Genomic DNA, 23,084 nt, shown 5'->3' with positions numbered 1-23,084 from the left:
TTGTTCTGTATGGTTGTGAAACTTGGACTGTCACTTTGAGAGAGGAACAGAGGTTGTGTTCGAGAATAAGGTGCTTAGGAAAATATTTGGGGCTAAGAGGGATGAACTTACAGCAGAATGAAGAAAGTTACACAACGCAGAACTGCATGTATTATTTTCTTCACCTAAAATAATGAAGGACATTAGATCCAGACTTTTGAGATGGGCAGGGCATGTAGCACGTATGGACGAATCCAGAAATGCATATAGAGTGTTAGTTGGGAGACCGGAGGGGAAAAAGATCTTTGGGGAGGCCGAGACGTAGATGGGAGGATAATATTAAAATGGATTTGAGGGAGGTGGGATATGATGATAGAGACTGAAATAATCTTGCACAGGATAGGGACCGATGGCGGGCTTATGTGAGGACGGCAATGAACCTGCGGGTTCCTTAAAAGCAATTTTGTAAGTTGAAACATTTTCTTTTGCTTCTTATAACCCGTTATCCTCTGACTTTCTTTAATTCTGCGTATTCGCATTATTTATTTTTTTTTTACTTTCAGTGTTCACATTTCCGTTATTTTCTCCACTTTTTGTCCAGAGGTGTAGTCTTAAATAAAATAGTAGGCCTACCTGGGCGCTTCGCGAAATTTATTATTATTATTATTATTATTATTATTATTATTGTTATTATTATTATTATTGTTATTGTTATTGTTATTATTATTGTTATTGTTATTATTATTGTTATTATTATTGTTATTGTTATTATTATTGTTATTGTTATTATTATTATTATTATTATTATTATTATTATTGTTATTTTTTATTATTATTGCTAGTTATTATTATTATTATTATTATTGTTATTTTGTATTATTATTGCTAGTTATTGTTGTTATTGTTATTATTATTGTTATTATTATTATTATTTTTTATTATTATTGCTAGTTATTGTTGTTATTGTTATTATTATTGTTATTTTTTATTATTATTGCTAGTTATTATTATTATTATTATTATTATTGTTATTTTTTATTATTATTGTTATTGTTAATTATTATTATTATTATTATTATTATTATTATTAAAACCCCGACAAGATGCTCTTCAAGGAACCGCGTGTAAAGCCCGTAGGCCTATTTACAAGGACGACGTCATAGACGGGTACCGGTATTCTAATATTGACTTATATAAGCCTACAATATCTATTACAATTTTCTTATTGAATTACATCATTTGGACAGTATTACTCCATTATGTAATACGTCAAAGACATTTACATTACCGGTATGTACCTAATTCTTTCGAAAAGAAAGTAGTTGTAGTTGTTTTCCTGGTACATGTGAACCCTTGCAATGAATAATCACATTTTCAAGACGGTTTAAGTAGTATGAATTTATACTGAAATGACATGTCATCAGAACAAGATATGCTCGTTCAAAAATTATTGTAGCTAATGTGAACCAATCACAGAGACCTCAATACAGGGTGATTCAGACTGCCCGTAACAATCATTTATTTCGGAAACTTGTGCATGAAGATTTCCGAGACAAAAATATTTATAACCAAACCACATGTGAACTTTCACTTGAGCTTGATTTCATCAATCAGCTCTGACAGGAAGTAGGGTCAGTGGCGTATCACTTTAAAATTTGAAATGGGAGTCGGGGTCAAATAAAGTACCATTTGATAGAGCTTTTCAAAACAAACGTTTTTATTAATTCCTACTCTGCCAGTCACTTGACCACGCCGAAGTATTAGGAGTCACTGACAGTGTTAGAAGAAGAGTGCAGGTATGTGCTGCTCAGAACGGCAGATAGTTTGAAAATTTATAAAAAATTAATGGAATTGTCAAGCCTTTCAGTAACATGTCAACATTAATTGTCTTGTTTACATTTTCGTTTTGTAACATTTCTCACTATTGATGACATTGTCTTTTTGTACGTTGTCTCATTGAAATAGTAGGAATTGATAAAAACATTTCCTATGAAAGTTGTTTGTTTTGAAGAGCTCTGTCAAATGGTACCTTATTTGACCCCGACTCCCATTTGAAATTTTAAAGTGATACGCCACTGACCCTACTTCCTATTAGAGCTGATTGATGAAATCAAGCTCAAGTGAAAGTTCACATGTGGTTAGTTATAAATATTTTTGTCTCGAAAATTTTCATGCACTAGTTTCCGAAATAAATTACTGTTACGGCTGGTCTGAATCACCCTTTATACATAAGGAAACAAACTGTCCAGCAAAAATTTCCAGAATTACGGCCGACTTTGGAAAGTTGCTTGATGAGAGGGTATAGGAAAAGGGTAGAAGAATATAGTAACTGCATATAGGCTTAAGTTCACAGACAAACACTGTATTATTATTATTATTATTATTATTATTATTATTATTATTATTATTATTATTGTTGTTGTTGTTGTTGTTGTTGTTGTTGTTGTTATTATTATTAGAGCTATTATTTTGGACACTTACCCACTTTTAACAAAATTTCTTCCGATTATTACATTCAAGGTTCTTAGATAAACTAATTTAAAAAATCGATGTGAAACAGCAAAGACTTAAACATTAACTAGTGTAAAACTGTCTTTCCAAATTCCTTCTTGCGTGTTCGAGAGCAGTGATCTATGGTCAGTTAAGCTGTTTGGCACAACACAGAAAAGAACTATTGCGTCTATTTTTGATCAATGCCAGTCACTAAGCTATGCTATTGTCTAGGTTAGTCACTGGCAGTGAAAAGAAAGTGTGAGTCATCTTTAAAAAGATCCCACATGCTAGACAATGTCTTTTAGTTATACATAGAATTTTATGTAATCTATCGCTATATCAGAGTGCGTGGTAAACGAGAAAAATTATCGTGCTGTAGATTATAAACGAATCTTTCTCTTGATTTTATGACAAGTGTTAATTTTGCTTATCGCATTTTTCTATTCCGAAAGAAGTCTCTTAAAACTTTCGAAGAATAACATGTCTTTAGAAGTCATGTAGGCGACATATTTAACAATTTTGCGGTTTTTTAAACCTATCCATTATGATTCCTATATTTAAATTTATACAGTAGATCTTTGGAATTATTAGTATCTTTCAGTACATGAACCTAAACATGGTTGAAATAAAATAACTGTGAAAGTCTTCATTACATCCAGTTATCAAAATGAAATGTCAAAATATGTTATTTTTTTAATAATATATAAAATTATGTCATTAAGATAATTGCAGTAAATAGAATATATCATTAAAATAAGAGCACAGTCTAGTATATACAGTCACGAAGCTTGAGTTTGAGGTACTAGGAACAATAGACTGTGCCGGTACTTCTCACATTGTATGTGATAAGGTGATAGTAGCGATCCTAGTGGTTAGCAACTACTGGGTGTTCAGTTCAAAGTGTGTCATGGCTCGCTGTATGCCGTCATGTGGCTAGTCGATGAGCCTAGAGAATTCAATCTTCCTACACTTCCGCAGAGGTGTATTACGTATGTGCCAGAGAAGTTGCCTAGCAAGTACGGCGTTCATTCAGAAGAGTACTTACCGATACGTACGGTAACGCCGGTAGTGGCAGGAATGTGAACTGTTTCGAAACATGTAGGCTAATGAGATGAGTTTTTTCTTACTATCGGGATATGGGGAGAGGGTTAAGACGATTACTTACGTATTTGTTGACATTAACTTCGACGGTCAACATGGACACGGAGCATTTTATGTTTATTGTGCAATCTTGCCGTACGCAACCGATGATAACAAATACCCTGCGTACGTACGACTTGCCCGCGCAAAACACAGTTCGAAAGAGGTTATGGTAGCACACAGACCGTACAGACCGCCATCTGTTGCTACGACATTCAATTTATACCGTACACGTTCTCAAGTTGAGATTGAATGCCTTGATTAAAAGGCAACTTCTCTGACACAAAAGCTGAAACTCTCTTCAAATCGCCGACTCATCAACAGTGACGTCATGACACAGTTTGAAATGAACACCCTACGTAGTGAGCTTCGTGACTGTATATACTAGACTGTGGTAAGAGTATGTTTATCGATAAATTAGAAACAAAAGATAACTGTGCTACTTCTATCGCATAGACTACTGAATGAGCTCAATAGATTGCAGACTTAAATTATGATTTCGATTACTGAAGTCGGATATCGTGACAGATAGTTTTAAGTATTTTCCCTAAGTTTTTCCATAAAAATTTCAGGATAATATTTACAACGTTCTCAACTCTCTCCATTCTATATGTATTGAGGGAATGAACGGAAGTCTTTCTACACATTGAATCTACAGCTTAGGACGAAAAAACTTGCTGCTCTCTTGTACTTGAAAAAGTTGTCAATATCGAACTTCGTCTCACTTCGTTTCCAGCGGGGTTTACATGCGAGCGTTTCTGCGAGAAAATGGATCTGATCTCTTAGAGTCTAATGTACAGTGTGGACACAAAGTCTCAATCCATTTTTGAGTAAAAGTTGGAATTTCTTCATTGTTTCAGACTAATCTGTTAGTACGCTGAGTATTGAAGAGAGGGTGGCTATTGTCGGTGCTCGAATACGCGTTTTAACATATGCAGAGGTGCATCAGGAGTTTACACGTACATTCCGAAAACCGATGCCAACACAAGCAAACATCCGACTCCTTGCCAATAAATTTCAGAGGACAGGAAATGTTGCCGATGGGCCTCATTCTGGTAGACCTCTGCCCGAGCAGATTGTGAATGTAATCGAGAAGCCATCGAGAGGAGCTCTCAAGCATAGTCTTGGTTTAAGTAACCAGCTAGATATGCCAAGATCAACTGTTCTGAAGTTCATACCGAAAAGCAACTTGCCACATTCAGGTGTTGCACAAACTAGAGACGAAGATTATGCAGCTCTTAGGCACCGTGTTATGATTTAACTGAGACCAAGACCAAAAATAAATCTATGACTTGGATTCATAGAAACCACTGTTTATGGTTTTTTCATGTTGACAGAAGCTATCATTACAGGTAACACTAGGGGCGGTTTTCGAAGGGGGGCTGCGGAGCTGCAGCACCCCCAGACATTTGTGGCTCTTGTCTCGTTTTATGCTGTGAAATACATTTATTATAGTCTCTATTTAGCGGCTCGAATTGTTTATAAAATTTCGTTCTCATTGACATGCACACAATCGTTAATGAAGTCACTTCCTCCCCTGGTGCTGCCAGAGCGAAACCAGAGACAAGGACTATAGGATGAAGCCACTTCCTCCCCTGGAGCTGCCAGTCTCGTCTCGGATACTTTGCGCGTTAGTTTTACCCCTACCCCTGCTGCCCCTTGCCGCGAATCCAGAGTTTCCAGGCGCTGCAAAATTTGCAGCAGTTTGTCAGTAGCGCGCAGTTTTAAATACATTTTCTTTAATGTTGTGAGTATAACAAGTGCAACAATGTTTAATTCTGTACAATATTAACAGTCTATTCAGTTCAGTATCTTAACAATTCAGGAGAATTGTGAAATTTAGTGCCCATCAATTGAATCTCATAATGGAAAGAGCCGCTAAACAAAATACAAAGGCTCGCATATTTTTTTGATAATTTATCCAGTATCCCTGCTTTCTTCTCTCGATCTCCTCACAGTCTGTATTAGATTAATGTGTTTCAATGGCAATTCCATCAGCTGGGACAACAAGATGGAGTTTTAAAATAAGAACAGTAAATGTTGTTCATGAGAAGAAGGAGCCATTGCTAGAACGTTTTCAAACCATAATGGAATCTGAAACATCTAACATCATCACAATAAATGAGGCAAGCACGGAACAGTGCATAGTTGAGCAGCGAGATCTGTGAAAAGAAAACCCTAAAAAACGTAGTAAGGTGGAAGGGATTCAGACAAGGGTTGCGGCAGCCAAGGAAATGTGTGACCTCATTATCACACAAGCTAACACTCGATTCCAGTTCATAGATCAAGAAAAATTTGAATGCTACAAAAGCTCATTTCCCGAAAATGACCTAAATGTATGTGTGAAGCTTTTTCCAATGTTCGATAAAGACAAACTAAAAACGTAACTCACTGTGTTGTATCAGAGACAAGAATTCAGAAATATCAGTGACGCAGTCAAGCTCTTGCAGTTTCTTCTATCTGAGAACTTGCAGGCCTCATTTTCAGAAGTTGTGGAACTACTACACATAGCTATCACCATACCAATGGCAACTTCCGCACCAGAACGTTGCTTTTCGTGTTTGAAGAGAGTAACATCCTATCTTAGAAATACGATGAGAGAAGTCACCGCATTAGCTATGTTTCCCATTGCAAAGATTATGTTAAACGACATACCGGATTTTAATAAGAAGATGATTCAAAAGTTTTCAACCTACAAGACAAGGCGCATGGTACTAATCTTTAAATCAGGTAGGTTGCAGGGTTTATTTTTGTATGCAGCCCCCCCTGAATTCAATACCCACGAGCCGCCACTGGGTAACACTTACCTGGACATACGGGAATAATTTGCGTCATAGCTACGGCAGGATGACATTGTTGACACAGTTATCTTTCAGCAAGATGGAGCACCCCATCATTTTGCGTTAGCTGTGAGAACATACCTCAACCAACGCTTTCCCAGCTGATGAATAGGCTGAGGTTCAACACAAGTATGGGCATGGCCATCACGTTCGCCTGATTTGACGTAGTTAGACTTTTTTGCTTGGGGGTTATCAAATCAGGAGTGTACAAAATCAAAGTAAGAAATCTACAGGACATGAAGGATCGAATTTCAGAAGCATCTGCAACGAACTCTGACGCCATTCCTACGAATGCATCATTCAAACGTTGGACACAATGTTGTGGAATGGATGGCAGTCGTGTTAAACTGCAATGAATTATATATGTGCACATCATAACAATAGCTCCATATACAGTTCATGTCCGAATAACTATTGTTTCATTAAAATGGATCGAGACTTTGTCCACTCTGTATTGCTTTTATTTTATTTTATTTTATTTTTTTCTTATTTATTTATTTTTTTTTTTTTTTTCACTCAATAAGGCAGCTGCCCCAGACGTTGTGGTAGCTCATAACGAAGATGCTAGACTTGGAAGTTAAAAGCTTTCAAGACTGTACTGATAATGAATAATTTACTGATAATGGTTCGAATCCTAATGATTACACACTTATTTGTTTGTTTATTTGTGTGTTTGTTTATTTCTTCTATTTGTGTATTTATTTAATTATTTGTGTATTTATTTCTGTGCGTATTTATTTATTTATTTATTTATTTATTTATTTATTTATTTGTGTGGGTACCGGTATTTATTTATTTCTGTGGGTACCGGTATTTATTTATTTATGTGCGTAGTCATGTATTTATGTGTTTGTATATTTGTTTGTGCATTTTATTTATGTATTTGTGCATTTATTTATGTATTTGTGCATTTATTTATGTATTTGTGCATTTATTTATATATCTGTGCATTTATTTATGTATTTATTATTCTTTTATGATACGTTAATTATATATTTAGTAATTACATTTCTGAAATATGATAATCATAATAATTATACTGCTGACTTACTGTAACTTGCAAAAATACTACATTTTGTCCCAATTTCGTCATATTTTGTCCCACAAAGCAGGAGATTTAATACTTCGATCTGTTGATGTCATGAAAAGAGTAGACACCATACATTTATAAGAAGATATGTTAAAAACTAATTATTTTTATAGAGAAAATATCAAAAAGGAGATACTGAGACTCGAACATTTCACGCGTTTTTACATGTTCTCATAGTGCTAGTGGTTAGAAGACCGATCCAATTATAAGCATCAAACAAACTTTCTTGTTTCTCGTTTCACTAAAGCACATTTCTGTTTATAATCAGCTCTATCGGCACTTTTTTGGTCATGAGGAATTTAAGATATGCTGTTTTCTTTTCCTTAATTTGTTGAGCTATATTTTCATTCCATATATATAGACTTCTTTTCCATTTACATACTTTAGAGGCTACTCTCAGGAGGACATTTTAAAATTTTTCACACTCTAAATTAACATCCAGATTCAATTCTCGTTAATCTATATTCTTGTCTAGTCGATCACAATAGTCTCTTCATAAATACTGTCCTCCTTTTTTAAATAGAAAAATGAAATATTTATAGTCGCAATGGAAAATATCTATTTTTAGGTATGCAGTGGTTATAAAAAATTCCCCTCCCCCTTTTGTAATAAGGATATAGGAAAACTGATGCGTGATGTTTTTCTAAATATGTCACTGGTCTTGGAAAACAAATTTCAAACATTTTACTCAAAAATTGAGCGACACATTTCATTTTGAAATATTCAAATTTTTCAGAATATTTTTGTTAATAACTCGGAAACTAATTGACTCACAGAAATGAAACTTCACCACATCATTATCTATCACACCGTGATTATATGTACGAAAAATCAAGGACATAGCTTGAAAAATGTAGAAAATATAAATTTCACCCTTAAGATTTCATCCAATTTCCAAAGAAGTTTCATTGCTTGAGTAAAATTATAGTAGTTCGAAATTTTACAGGGATTTGTATTTCTTGAATGGGTTCAAGACCCTGTGCGGTAGTGGGGGTTGTGCCTTCAGAAAGTTTGGAAACCACAGGGTTAGAGGAAACTACTAACCAGAATCCCAACACACTGCCCATCAAAAAAGCAACCTTGTGGCTCAATAAGAACACCGTTAACTTAGGCTTGACTCACTCTAGAAAAACCCTTATAAAACTTGTTGACAGTATCTACAGTATCTCATACTTGTTTAAATGTGTCACTAAATGATTATAAGATTGAGCTTGATGTTTCTAGGGGCCAATTGTCTTCCGTGTTCAATGTGGTTCAAGAAGTAAACGTTCTCGACTCTCGTGATGAAGCGAATCTTGCCCTTCTGGAACGACCTGACCTCGGCATCACATTCACTAAGCTTCACTGCTGGCGACTGACGCAATACGAGAAATGCGTCTTCCTAGATGCTGACACCTTAGTAAGTTAATTATATTAATAATTTACTATAATATTTTCTTCATTGTTCTATATACACTTTTAACATTTATATAATCACTGATTAACTTTGTAACTTCATTACTGTGTTAATATAAGGAATTTTACCTGGCTGACTAGTTTCGAAGTGTTATTCTTCATTGTTCGAAGCCTAGTGAAGATCCCGTGCTGTCTTCTGGTTTCTTGTTGTGATGGGGTGTGTTTATGATTGTGTCGAAAAGGGTGTGTGTTTTGAAATTCAGTTGAGTGTTCAGGATGTGCTGCGGGTGTTTTTTTTGTATGTTTGTAAATTTCATATTGTTTTAGAGTGTTGAGAAAACAAGGACACATACAAGATTGCATCATCTTTCAAGAAATTAAAATACAGCATTGCATACAGAACACAAAACACACTACAAAAACATCTTAACACTCAGACAAGACACACAAATAAATAGGCCTACAACTTAACAAACTATCATGCAATAGTTGTAAAGACTTCTACGTACATTGGACAGACTGGAAGATCATTGTAACACGTTACAAGGAACACATCACAGCCATAACCAAACCACACAACAATTCAACCTACGCAGAACACATCACAAACTCCAATCACAGCTACAGCAATATAGACACTGACATGAAAATAATACACATTCAGCCAAAAAACCAGAAACTTGACACTCAAGAACAATATGAAATTTACAAACATACAAAAAAAACACCCACAGCACATTCTGAACACTTAACTCAATTTCAAAACACACACCCTTTTCAACACAATCATGAATACACTCCACCACAACAGGAAACCAGGAGGTGGTGTGAGATCTTCACTTGGCTTAAGAAAATGAAGAATAACATTTCAAAACTAGTCAGCCAGGTAAAATTATTTATATTAACACAGTAAAGAAGTTACAAAGTTACGGTAATCAGTGGTAATATTTTCATTCTTATGTTAATATTGATTTTTTAAGAAAAGAGAGTTTGTGCTGTTTCAAAAACAGTTGCAATTTTTTATTATATCAGGTTATTCTTGGTTATGCATGTTCATGAATTTTTGAGTTCGTATATTATTTTATATTAACTTTTTTAATCTCATGAAAATCTGATTTAAATTTAAGTTTGTTTCAACATGCTTACATGAGATGGAAAACATGTGAGTAAAATATTGTTTTGTTGAAGTGGCTTAAAAGGTACAGAAAAACCAATATACAAATATTTTAATATTGTTTTTGGAAAGCTTATATGAACACCAACGAAGTGCAATATTAAACTGAGAAATAGACTGATATTTTATTATGTGATGGAAGCTTAATTGTCATGAATGGCTTCAAATTCAACTTATTTAATGTTGTAGAAGCTAAAGTAACTGTTAAATGTTTTATTTAAATTTAATACGTGAAAAGATTTGCTATGTAGCCTGCTTTTGTTGGCACTGACTGTTTCTGAAAATTGGAAGCTAAAACAAATGAATAAATGCTATAATAAATGTCATTGTTGCTTTGTAAAAATTATGTATACTTACTACTAGCACATAATTTTGTATTATGTACTCAATTTCATCTTTCTCTCTTATATTTTACATTAAATGGGAAGCTAGGGCACACTATTTCTAATGGCCATGACAATGCACCACGACTTAGCATGAATATTATACACTACCTTTACAGCACTAAAATCACTTATAACATCATTTATAACATTAAAGAGAGTACTTTGCTTCATAATCATTATCTTTGTCATTAACGATCACAACAAAGGAAATAGATAGGGCTACTGAATATCAAATACAAACGTTGAGTTTGCATTGGATTTGCATTTGAGTAGCCATGTTGTCTTCTTCACACGACTTGCAAACCTGCTACGACCAAATGGCCATATCAGTGTTGAATCGCTTACCACCCAGGTGCTTCAATTGTCCGAAGAGATAGAAATCACTGGGTACCAGGGCGGGGCTGTAGGGAGGATGGTCCAGTAACTCCTACAGAAAGACGTTTTGCAATGTACACCTCAACAAGTTGACAATGAATTTTTGTTCGTGAGGTGTCCTTTAGACGCAAAAACTGGATCACACTAAGCACTTCCAAGATTGACCATGTTTCCATGCGCACAACCACCTTACAACTGATTTGCAAGAATCGGATGCAACTTGCATTCTCTAATGGCTGCGTGATTAAGTTTTGAATCTGCTCTCGTGGCCCTGGTGGAAAATTCTAACAAGAGAGGGAATATGTCACTTGTGAGAGCTTTTGTTACTTTTGAGTCAACCTCGTATATTAATCATGATTCATGAAAGATTTGTATAAATATATTCTGTATTCGAGTTTATCATTTAACCTAAAAATGTTACAAGTTCTAATACCTTGCCGAAAGGCCAATGATTTTATCCTGTAATCAACACTGAGCCAGATCTAAGCAATAAATAAATAGACAGATGTGAGTGGAACTCGGGTAGAAAAAGAAAAAGGCAAAACTTCACCAATCCCAGTCATTAAAATAAAAATGTTTATCTCATGCAGCAGAATATAAACGTCTAGGTTATTTTGAATGTGATGCTGGTAATGTATGTATGGCTGCAGCTTGACATCAAGAGAGATCCACTATATGCTGTTTTGTCCAAAAGTCACGATGCTCTTTTCTCAAAATGTTTACTCCATCTCTTCACTGCATTCTATTTTTGTGACCGCCTGCCATGGTTTATATTTGGCAACAGAAGCATGAATTCACGCTCCAGCTTAATTCACTACAAAACAGAAACGCATATAATATTGCGTCGAGCGGAAGCAGCCAGAGATTGTAATGTTATTTGCAGCCGTATAGTGCAGCCAACAGCTACAGGATGTTTTGGAGTTACACTATTTCACATGAAAGACATATTTTGAACGTCTGGAATGGAAGATCATTCTCCAATATTTCCATGTACAACTATGTATTTAAGATAAGATTACCAGATTTTTTTTTATTTTTACAATATTCGAGGAATGATACCGACATAATTCCGGAAAAACAATTTTAAACATCTGTGTTAATTTGCCATTCACTTACATTGCTTTCACACATCTCGAAGTATTAAAATACTCATTCCATATACACATTAAAATATCCATTTTATTGAACTACTACTTCTAGACTGAAAGGTAGAGATGATGTTTCAAATAGGCTACTTGATTGTTTATACCAGGCCTGCACAAGGTTTGCGCTCTCCGAGCCGGCTCATAGCTCATGAGTGGAATGAAGATATTAGCTGCACTCTGTATAAGGGTGCTGGAAGAAGGGGTGATCTCGTACAAAATATACACAAAAGGAAATACAGTACTAGTAAGAGAGTTTATGAAATGAATTCCCGTTCAGTGTTTGCAAAACTATCTTGGACTATTATTAATTAATAAAGAAATATTTATTTTATAGAAATAGTAGAAATTCTATAGCTACTTAAATGTACAATATCATTTTGTTATATTTTTATTTATCAATACATGAGAACGAGGTTTTATACTGTTGGCAGCTGAAAGGAACAGTAGCCTACTGAACATAATGAAACATCAGTTACAGATGTTCGATGTCTGCCTTCATTAAAGTTGATTATAGAAAACAGTTGCTCACAAATATAAATGTTAAGACCAGGGGCGTATTTTGCAGGCTACCAGGGCTACCGGTGGTAGCCCAAGGAAATTACAAAAGAAAAAGTTTGTAATATAACATAATGTAATAATTTTGTATTATTAGTTTTACCATAGTAATTAAAATTAATGTAATTGTTAGATATATTTTGTGTAATAATAGGGTCAGCGGTAGCCCAAACCCTTTAACCAGTATACGCCACTGGTTAAGACAAACATAGCAATCATTTTCACAGCCAGCCTGTGTAGTCGTGGATATTATTGCTAATGTTTAGTCTTGTAAAACTCAACCAGGCTAGTAGTATTATTCAAACGATCTTTAGCCCTTAGGTCACATTGAAAATCAACAAGTTCGAGCTGTAAATTGCTAAATGTTAAATGTTAGGTTCAGTCTTTTAGATTCCTCCATACTGTACTGTAGCAGTAGGTAAGCAACGAGAAACAGTTACTGAGAATAGGCCTACACATTGCACTCCACTAGATAACTGAGTGGTCGTTTCCCTCTCCTCTACCTATAGCAAGTCTGTCATTCTGACTTATCTTCCTCTCCATTTCGGCGAGCAGTAAACACAGCTCTCCTGCTCTGAAGGAGCGTGCGCACTCATTGAGTGCTGTTTGTGCAGGTATGGTTTATACATATATAACAGTTGCCAAAACAAATAAAACTTCAATCTGGTATAAACAACTGTGACAATTCAAGACTGCTTGACGTTCGAGAGTTGATCACTCCCGAAGTCCCGATGTTTTGAACGTTTGCTTACAAGCAGTCAAAGACAGGCAATATTGTCGTGCAGGTTTTCAGCTTTACCGGTGCTGTTAATCTTCCATTCTTGCTTGTTGATCATCTCTAATAGACATGGTATTTGCCAGAAATGTAGACAAACTTTCTTGTATGAACTATGTATCATATTTCAGTTACAATAGATCCATATTTAGTGTAACTGAAAGTATCAAACTCTGAAGTTGTTGAATAAATGTGTGTAAGTGTTGTAAATAAGGTACTGTTGTACATGATATCTTGTGTTATCCTTTTATATATATACAGTACATAGTAGGTGTATGGAATGTAGACAGCGGTACTGTGATTTTATATTGTTACCCTGTGGCAAAGAGAAAGACATGCGTAGTCTATGACTAGAATAAGAAAGGGATCATACTGCACAGGTGACATAATAGTGGTGTGCTGTGTATTAGTACAAGCAACTGCAGTTCCATAAACAGAATGTTCGGGTAATATATTACTGTAATATTTAATGAAATTGAAGAGATAAATTTACAAATTCATTAATGACGTTATTAAATGGTATCTTGAGAACCAAGGTTCCTTTTTTAATTCTTTCTTTAAAAGTAGAAAATCTTCAATCACAAGGATTCTTAAAATTCACTTTTGGATGTTTAATATTTCTCCCTCTCGAATTTTTAATGGAAATTGCATCTCATTTTCCAAGTAATTGGAAACTAATGGTAACTCTTCCTAATTAAAGATAGATTTACCAAACGTTCTCCTATTTTCAGGAAATAAATCTTTTTTGTTTAGATGAAATTTTCTCATTGACCATGTTCTTAACTGTATAGTAGTTCTCCATTGCGAAGCAATTATTGATTCGCATTTTACACAGATATTTTTCCTAAAGTCTTGTGGCCTAGAGTAGTCTACTTTGGTGGGGTACTATTACATGTTACAATTTTCCAGCAATTTTAACATTCAGTTTTTGTCAGTACCGGTACTGGAACTTTTCTTTCTCTTTTCGACACTTCATTACATTTTTCTTCAATTTGATACTTTTCTCAGTATTATCCTGTAATATTTGTTTGTATTTTCATGTGAGCCAACAGCTCATGTGAAGGAACTTGCATAGGAGAATAAATTTAGAACTTCATAGGTTGTTTATATGCCCATAAGCCAGTTGATACCATTCATAACATCAAATTTGTGTGGACACCGAAGTATGCTACCAGATTGAATACAGGCAAAACAGAAATGCATCCAATTCCAGATTATATTTTGTTTATAAATTCTTTTCTCTTTTTGTTGCAGCTGAGATATACTGATTTTTTCTAAAATGAATGAAAAGTCTTTGCCACCTTAACATATAACGTATTATAAAGACAGTCGGCAATAGGAATTGAGGGAAAAATAGATTGTGACAGCCAGTAATAATGGTATATAGTGCATCATCATCGTCATCATCATCATCATCATCATCATCATCATCATCATCACTTTTATAAATGATTTTCAAAGGAGAGATTTCAACTGTCTTGATTTGTGGGATTGTTCTAAAACAACAAAATTAAATAAAGCAGTTTTTATTAGAGTGAATAAATACATTCTTTTAGCTATAATTTCACATACAATTTAAACTATTAGATCAAGTTGAAAAATTATGTACCGGTATCTGTTTTTCATAGAATTGGAGAGTCAAATATGTACTACGAATTTTTCCAATTCAGGTGAACATACCTTACATAGCATTGAAATCCGTTTATTCAGCACAGTACTAGTTTTTCAGTTAAAAACAAACTGAATATTAATATGACACGATACAATGTTCAATAATTAAGGATGTAATTAAATACTGTTAGGAATATTTAAGTTATACAGCCCTTGCGTGATGAATGATAACATGAATGTATGTGTTATTTTCTTCTCTAAGTTCCAACAATTAATTTTTAAGTATTTATTGTAGGTGCTCAAGAATTGTGATGAACTCTTTGAGCGGGAAGAGTTGTCAGCAGCTCCAGATCCAGGTTGGCCAGACTGCTTCAACTCGGGTGTTTTTGTATACCGGCCTTCAGTAGACACTTTCAATGCCCTCATCAAATTTGCCTTGGCAAAAGGAAGTTTTGATGGTAGGTTCAAGATGTGATGTAAACTTACATTTTTATCTGAGTTAACTACATACTGTAAGGGAAAATATTTTGATTATAAGGAATTAATTAATCGAATGCTCAGTACATTGGATTTTCTTAATTTGTTTTCTAATTTTGCCAGTAAACATCTGTGATATGAACTCTTTCATCTGAAATGTTGGTAGCTTTGCAGTTTAGTATGCTCTGCAAGTTCATACTTGAATCTTCTTCTCTGCAAAGAACACATTCAGTTAATTTCTGAAGAAATGCGCTGCAAAAGTCATTTCCATTTACTAGTCCGAAGAAAGCTATTACTCTTCTTGGAAAATTAGGAATCAAGTTTTTATATTTTTTTAAATTTCGCACAAAGATATATTTTCATTAATTTATTTTAATTCTTACTTAATATTGTCTTTTTATAATTTTTCTTTATCCTAAATTTGAGATAATTTTTACAAAATAATAGTGTATTAGTGGTAAAAAAATTATGATTTCTTACGTTTCGAGTCCTGAATACTGCAAAAATGGACACACAAATACATTCAAATTTCACGAGAGGATCCCTGCGATGGGAGTATGGTTCTTGCCGAGTAAGAGAAGAGACTAAGCTAGTAACTCAGTGTCTTTGAAGGAGCAGGTGAGGGTGGTGGCATTGGCCAGCTGGGACAAACAAGGCTCAGTCATTGGCTGGTTGGTTCCGTGTCGAGGGTTGGTTGTAAGAGTGGGGGAAAAACTCGCATTCCTTGCTTAGCTCTTCTCCTGAAATGCGAACAGTACACGGTGTCATTAAAATAATAAAAGACTTCTTGACACACTTTATAAATGAAAACATTCAAAATATTCCTTTTTAACCCTCCCTCCAAGTGTTTGTGTATAGGTATATAGTTTTTTCATAAAATTAAAATTATAAAAGTTGCAAGTATTACTCCATACTTTTTACTCATGTTGTATATAAAAATAACTTTCTTACATAGTTCATCCTTTGGTCCATTTCTAGTTTGCAACATTTCTAAAAACTACACACAGATACAAAGGAATGTTGTAGATTTACATAGAAAAGGGGTAATATATATTGCAGTAGGAGAGACAGATGTGGAGAAGGATTTACACGTACATCATTACAATAGAAACATTTCGAAGTATGGCTCACTGGCAGGGTTAGTTTAGAAGCAGCTAAGCTGTTCGTCATTGGTCCTGCAATAACTCCTATGTGCAAAATATGAAATATTTCAGTAGGAAGAAAAAACACGTTTATTCTTCTGTGACAGTGTACATAGGAGATTATAAATTCTTACATTTTCGAAATGAAGAAAGAAATATAATTACATATAGGAGATATTATTATTTGCTGTATCAGTATTTAAGTTATTTAATAGAGCAAAAATCTGAAAATCGATAAATATATCACATAGGAGTTATTGCAGGAATAACGACGTGTTGTTGTTTTGTTTAGTCAACTGTCTGAAGAAAAGTCTGAACCTCACAAGTGATACCAAGAAGGCACCACTTATGAGGCAACTAGGCCAGGAGATAATGGGGTAGGGTGGCAGTTCCTTTCCACTCCACTGCATACATTGTTGACTAGCTACATATTACACTAGTCAGACTTCAGATGCATACAAACAATTGTTCTTCCTCTGACATACTGTCAAGTGAGATATACTGCCTGATAATAAATGCAGCTAAGCTTTTTTTTAGTAGGTTATTTTACGACGCTTTATCAACATCTTAGGTTATTTAGCTTCTGAATGAGATGTAGGTGATAATGCCGGTGAAGTGAGTCTGGGGTCCAGCACTGATAGTTACCCAGCATTTGCTCACATTGGGTTGAGGGAAAACCCCGGAAAAAACCTCGACCAGATAACTTGCCCCAACTGGGAATCGAACCCGGGCCACCTGGTTTCGCGGTCAGACGCGCTAACAGTTACTCCACAGGTGTGAACTGCAGCTAAGCTATTGATCCTAATAAATGCATCTAAGAGTAGTTTATGTTGTACCTGCTTATACGGAATTGTATTGTGCCAGAGGAGTAGGAAGGAACTCCTTTATTCATAACACACACTCAAATAATAGTTGACTTAAAATTATGTACTTATATTTATAGTCCCATGACGTAGAATGCACACTAGTTCAAGTTCATACAGAGGAATAAATTTTCTCAGGTATGCGACCCATATGCTCCAACATCATGATGAATTTGGGGAGTTACAATATGTATCAGAATCCTGTTTACGAGCTAGCTAATCACACGATACCCCTGGCATTGGTTGGATGATCGTTCACCTCTGCTGAGGCATGTACTCAGCTGGTCGGTGTTGGCCCTTCATGGGATGCCAAACCCAGGATTATTACTTATATTTATAAGCTGATAATGGAAAAAAAGTCCATGATCTTTATATTTTGCAGGTGGTGATCAAGGTCTCCTGAATATGTTCTTCTCTGACTGGGCAACAAAAGATATCAGCCGACACTTACCCTTTATATATAACATGGTCGCTACTGCTACATACTCATATCTGCCAGCGTACAAACAGTAAGTATGTCAGCTCATTGTAAATTACGAAGAGGGTGTGTATTGTGACAAGTGCCTAAGGAAACAAGAATACTTGTACAGTTTTTTTAAGATAAAATTGGTATTTTGTACTTGAGAATTCCTCTAGTTTCATGAAAAAATCAAATATTTTATTGTACTACTGTGTGATACAACTGATTTGTCAAAAGGGGAAAATAATACAGTATTATTTTGAAATGACAAATGTAGGACCCTGACAAAGGTAACAAGGATCACAACATGAACATTGGTCAATCTTCTTAATATATCCAGCTGTTTGCTGACAACATAAAGTCCACTATAGTCCACTGATGGTGTCTCAATATTCTTATGTATAACAGAAAAACCATCAATAATAGTAAATTGTGTTTTTTTAAGAGTGCATATTTTGTTATTTTTAATGCATATATCGTGGTCTTTAGTGCATACGTGCATGCACATTTTCTACTTTTTTTATTTTTAGTGCATATGAATCCATCCCTTGCTCATTACTATACTGCACTGTGGTGACAGTTTTTTCTTGCCTTTCTTTCTATGTGATTGTCATTATTTTTTAAAATCAGAGTGCAATTTTCAACTTGACTTTTATAATGCCATCGCTCTAATTTCCGGCAGCCAATCGCATTGCTGGTCGGCTACATTTAAACATGTGCGTCTTGTGATTCGCTGAGGAAGACGTTATTCATTTTTTAAGGCTTGATAAATACTTAATATAATCGCCCGCCATTTTGGCTCTTTCGTTGGCGTTCGCAGAAAGCACACAAAGACGTTATTTGCCGCTCAATTATTTGCTGAATTTCAGCGCGTTTGATTTATTATCATAGGAGCTATGACATGATAATGTTTAACTGTGTGCCAAATAGATTCCTCGTATGATAGCTCGGGAACGAAAGAACAAAAATGGCGAACGATACTACCTACATAGACTTTATAGAGCCTTCACTTCCTAAGGCATAAGCAAAGAGGAGGAGTCATGCCGGGAATAACAGTGTCGCGACTATAATACCCGTTATTATTATATGTTTATTTACTTGGCATTGAGCAATGTACAAATATGCTTCTTTTTTTTTTTCTCCCTACAGCCTTAATAGATTATTTCAATACTATTTTTCTTTTTAGGTATGGTGAAAATGCAAAAATTGTCCATTTCATTGGAGCCGTTAAACCATGGCTTCAGTACTTTGATTCCGAAACTCGGTTGGTACAACCACCCCACGGTTCTGAACATATGAGAAACTTGCTCCAGTTATGGTGGGACATCTTCTGTTCCACTGTACATCCCAGCTTGTCTCCTGATATGGTAAGATTGTGTGGAATAACGATGGTAATGAGGTATATGAACATGGCATATTTTAATGAACTTACTACTTACTTCCTCAAACGTATAGAGATAAAACTATTGGCATGCATACCAGAAGCGTCATTTTGTAATTAAGATATTTAATATTTTACTACACTTTTAAGTGATATTTCGCCAATTATCTAGCAGAGAGCTGGATCTGTCTCCAAATATTTTTACTGGGTTCTGGAAAAACTGCTTACACTGTTTAAAAAACATACCTGTTCTTAGTTCTAGCATATTTATTGAGTTAAGAAAGTTCTTATGGCCGCTCATTTAAATGAATACAGTTGTTAGTAATTACGAGAATGCTAGTGCTGTTAAGTTACTCCCGTGTCTTTGGCATGAAGATCTACAATAATTATGGACAAAGTTCCTTCAAATTTTGATCAAATCACTTATTGGCTGTATACTAAGAATTTTATTAAAAATAAAAAGAGGAAGAGAACGAAATTCCACACTTAAGATCTTTTCTTAATGAATTACTGTAACTTTATTTTCTTTGTCTACTAAATTTGTAGGAACTGTACATAACCCCAAAAGGATTTGTATGTAATAGACGTTATATCATTTTAAAAGTGCTGAAAACTTTATGAAGTTCTTTATATTTCTTGTAGTCTAATTAGTTAAGCACTTCAACTTTTTTTTTGCACACTATGTAACTTAATTGGCTTTAATTTTATATAAAAACCAGTTAATTTCAGAGCATGCTTTTTTTATTTTGAAAATAAGGCGCATAAATGCAAATAGTGGGGGAAAGAGAGAGTTTCAGTACCGGTACCATAGTAATTCTTTGTAAAGGAAAAAAATACCATACATGCACTTACAAAAATGCAAGCTGTTTGCTCCCATTGCAAAATATCGTTTGTAGACCATATTATATTGACTGGTTTAGTTGGGACGGAACACACCAGAATACCATACCAGAAAATAAAAATGTATGCATGTCAGAAACATGAGGATGCCAAACTTGACACCTAGTACGAGTCCACTTGGCGATTGCAAGTTCCTGTAAAAATATTTTTCCAACTAAATCTCTGCATACATTTTTGGGAACTATAATTGGCAAGGATTGAGAAAATACCAGAATCTCAAAACCTATCATTTTGACCTGCGAGTATTAGATTTTAATAAAATCTACAATTTTGAACTGAGAGTATTAAATTGTAATGCAGTAACTAGACATTTGCAGAAAATGTACCTGCATCAATAAAGCAAGAAACTAAGAACCAAAAAATCTACCGGTATATAAAAATTTTAGGTATATTTACATGAAGGCAATATTTGCTCAGGTCCAGTTCTCTATTAAGATAATTTACTTTCAGCTTTATATTAATTTTCAACAATGTTCTTTAATTATTGGCTGCTAATGGAGAGTCTGAAAAAGATGTACCGGTAAGTATTTAAGCTATTAGTTCTCAGTACATAATTATGAAAAACAAATTCCATTTTCTCTCTCCAAGATTTTTGGAATATCCTCTGTAAAAGGATAAATAACAATTATAAGAATGAAATGTTTGTTGTACTATTTTACATTCCATAACGGAGCAGTATTCATTTGCTGATTTAATAATTTGCATATCTAAATGGCTAATTGTTAACTCAAAACGCCGTGAACCTGCTTAGCTACATATATGGAATATGTTTGTTAATTTATGACATTTTTAATAATTGGATTTTAATATGAAATTTTCATTAAATATCGTTTGTGTCAAGTATAAGAAACAGATTTTGATATTTATAACTATGAATTTATATTGATTTTATATGATTTAAAATAACCAAAGTCATTGTAATGTAATTATCATAATTTCTTAAAATTCCTTTTTCCCTTTAGTCTGACTATGTTGACAAACACAACAAAATTATTTTGGACAAAAAATATTACGTCTTTATTTCATCTTAGCATATTAAATGGTTTACATGTTTAATGATGTTTGAACACATTTACAACCAAACATTATATTGAACTTCTAAGTCTTAAACCACTGGAGAGCTTAAAATATCTTTTCTTTTGGTGTATATTTGAAAATCACGCTATTTATTTCGGTACTTCCTCACGTGTTACCTCATATCGTCTTACAATGCATTAACTTCATCTCTGGCCTCCAAAATCATATATAGAGTGTTCCATAATTATAGGTACAAATTGCGGGGGTGACTAGAGGGCAATGAGACAAGACAAAAAGCTCTAATAAACATAGGTCTGGAAACCAACTGTTTTCGAGATACGTCACCACTGTGGTCACCAACTGAATACACCTCGCACATCTGCAACCTCATTTCTTACCTGGCAGGCTTAATGGTCGTGAATACTTCCATTTTTTGTAACATAAGCTATGCGACCTTTGGAATGTTTAGCCTCTTTGGGAAAGATAGTTACCTAATGTGGCACATGTTTGACAGAGCACTGGCTCACGTTCATTTCAATGTTCTAGAGTTACTATGTACAAGGTTTCACAATAAGTGTATACTTGTGAGCCATGGCTTACCGACACCATGACCTCCAAAGCCTCCCGATTTTATTTCATTTTATTTTATTTTATTTTATTTTGTTTCATTTCATTTTATTTTTGAAATGTTTTGTGCATTTCAGCCCTGTTGATGATAATGATAACAAACTCTCTGGAAACATATTGTCATGGTTGGTATTAAGACATGCCAGGGATATTTTGATCATGCACAATTGTTGATGAAGAAATGTGCTGATGCCTATCTTACCATGAATAGTGGTCATATTGATTACATATTATAATGCTCTCTTTCTCCAGTGCATATTGGATGATATATTATCTAGAGCACCTGTACTGACAGGATAGAATAAAATCCTGTACATTTCGGAAATGGCTGCTTTTCAGATCTATGTTTATTAAGACTTTGTACCTTGTTTCATTGTCCACTTGTTTCTACTCACCCCGCATTTTGTAGCTACCTACAATTATGAAACACTCTGTATATTTGAAGGTTGTATAGAAAGTAATTCTGCTTATAAATGTACAGTGTATAAGTCAATGACTGACACAAATATAAGATGGCCCAACCTCTGTTACTTAAAGCTTTGTTTCACGCAAGCATAATTTTGATAGCATCAGTTTTACTGTTTCTGTGTATTTAAAATGAATAAAAGAATGCAATACAATCTGTTAATCTGATTTAAATACACATATTGTCCAGCATAGTGACATCCATTGTTAAAATAATTAGGGTAGTATTTGGAGGGGATGGTGTAATAAATTAATGATCTGAGAAACAAGGGTGCCAAATGTTCATTACCGGTACCTTCATAAAAATTTCCTGAACCTTCTTGTTTGATTTTCCATGAAATCATTACATACCACCTCGGCTAGAAAAAATTGTGTAATGTGGGTTCTTCGTATGTTAATTGATCATCAAACAATGTGGAGCTTGACAAAATTCAATTGAAATATACTTTTTTTCACCCAGAAAATCACCATAGAGACGTTTTGATTGTTGAGTTTTTCTTAACCTCAATAATTATTATTATCAATGCAGATGCATATTGTATAACATTACAGCGATTATGATGAGATACAGCTCTCAGAAACTTGACAGAACCTGTAGAGCTGTTTAAAGTGGAGGTATAATTAATTACTTTACAAAACATTATTTCAATAATAAAGTTTGGTTTTGAGTGTGTTGAATTGTTATTAAAAGAGTAAAAGTTTTGCTCTGCATTAATATCTCTTAAGTCTAACGGAATGGACATTCAACTGGAAACGTCTGTACCTGTAAAGATGGTAAGTAAACAAGACAATAA

General features: G+C 34.3%; 1 protein-coding gene across 3 annotated transcripts in view; it reads left to right on the top strand.

The window, feature by feature from the left end:
• The window catches only part of LOC138703459 (uncharacterized), a 185,784-nt gene that overhangs the window by 126,691 nt on the left and 36,009 nt on the right, over positions 1-23,084 (top strand). For all 3 annotated transcript variants that reach the window (XM_069831336.1, XM_069831335.1, XM_069831337.1), the window contains exons 3-6: positions 8,767-8,941; positions 15,254-15,416; positions 17,823-17,949; positions 19,087-19,267. In XM_069831336.1, the coding sequence (XP_069687437.1) occupies positions 8,767-8,941; positions 15,254-15,416; positions 17,823-17,949; positions 19,087-19,267 (646 nt within the window). The remainder of the gene's footprint in view (positions 1-8,766; positions 8,942-15,253; positions 15,417-17,822; positions 17,950-19,086; positions 19,268-23,084) is intronic.

This window comes from Periplaneta americana, chromosome 7, assembly GCF_040183065.1.
Source record: "Periplaneta americana isolate PAMFEO1 chromosome 7, P.americana_PAMFEO1_priV1, whole genome shotgun sequence".
Classification (NCBI taxonomy): Eukaryota; Metazoa; Arthropoda; class Insecta; order Blattodea; family Blattidae; genus Periplaneta; species Periplaneta americana.
The sequence above is the reverse complement of the archived record's forward strand: the minus strand, read 5'-3'. Positions and strand labels throughout refer to the sequence as shown.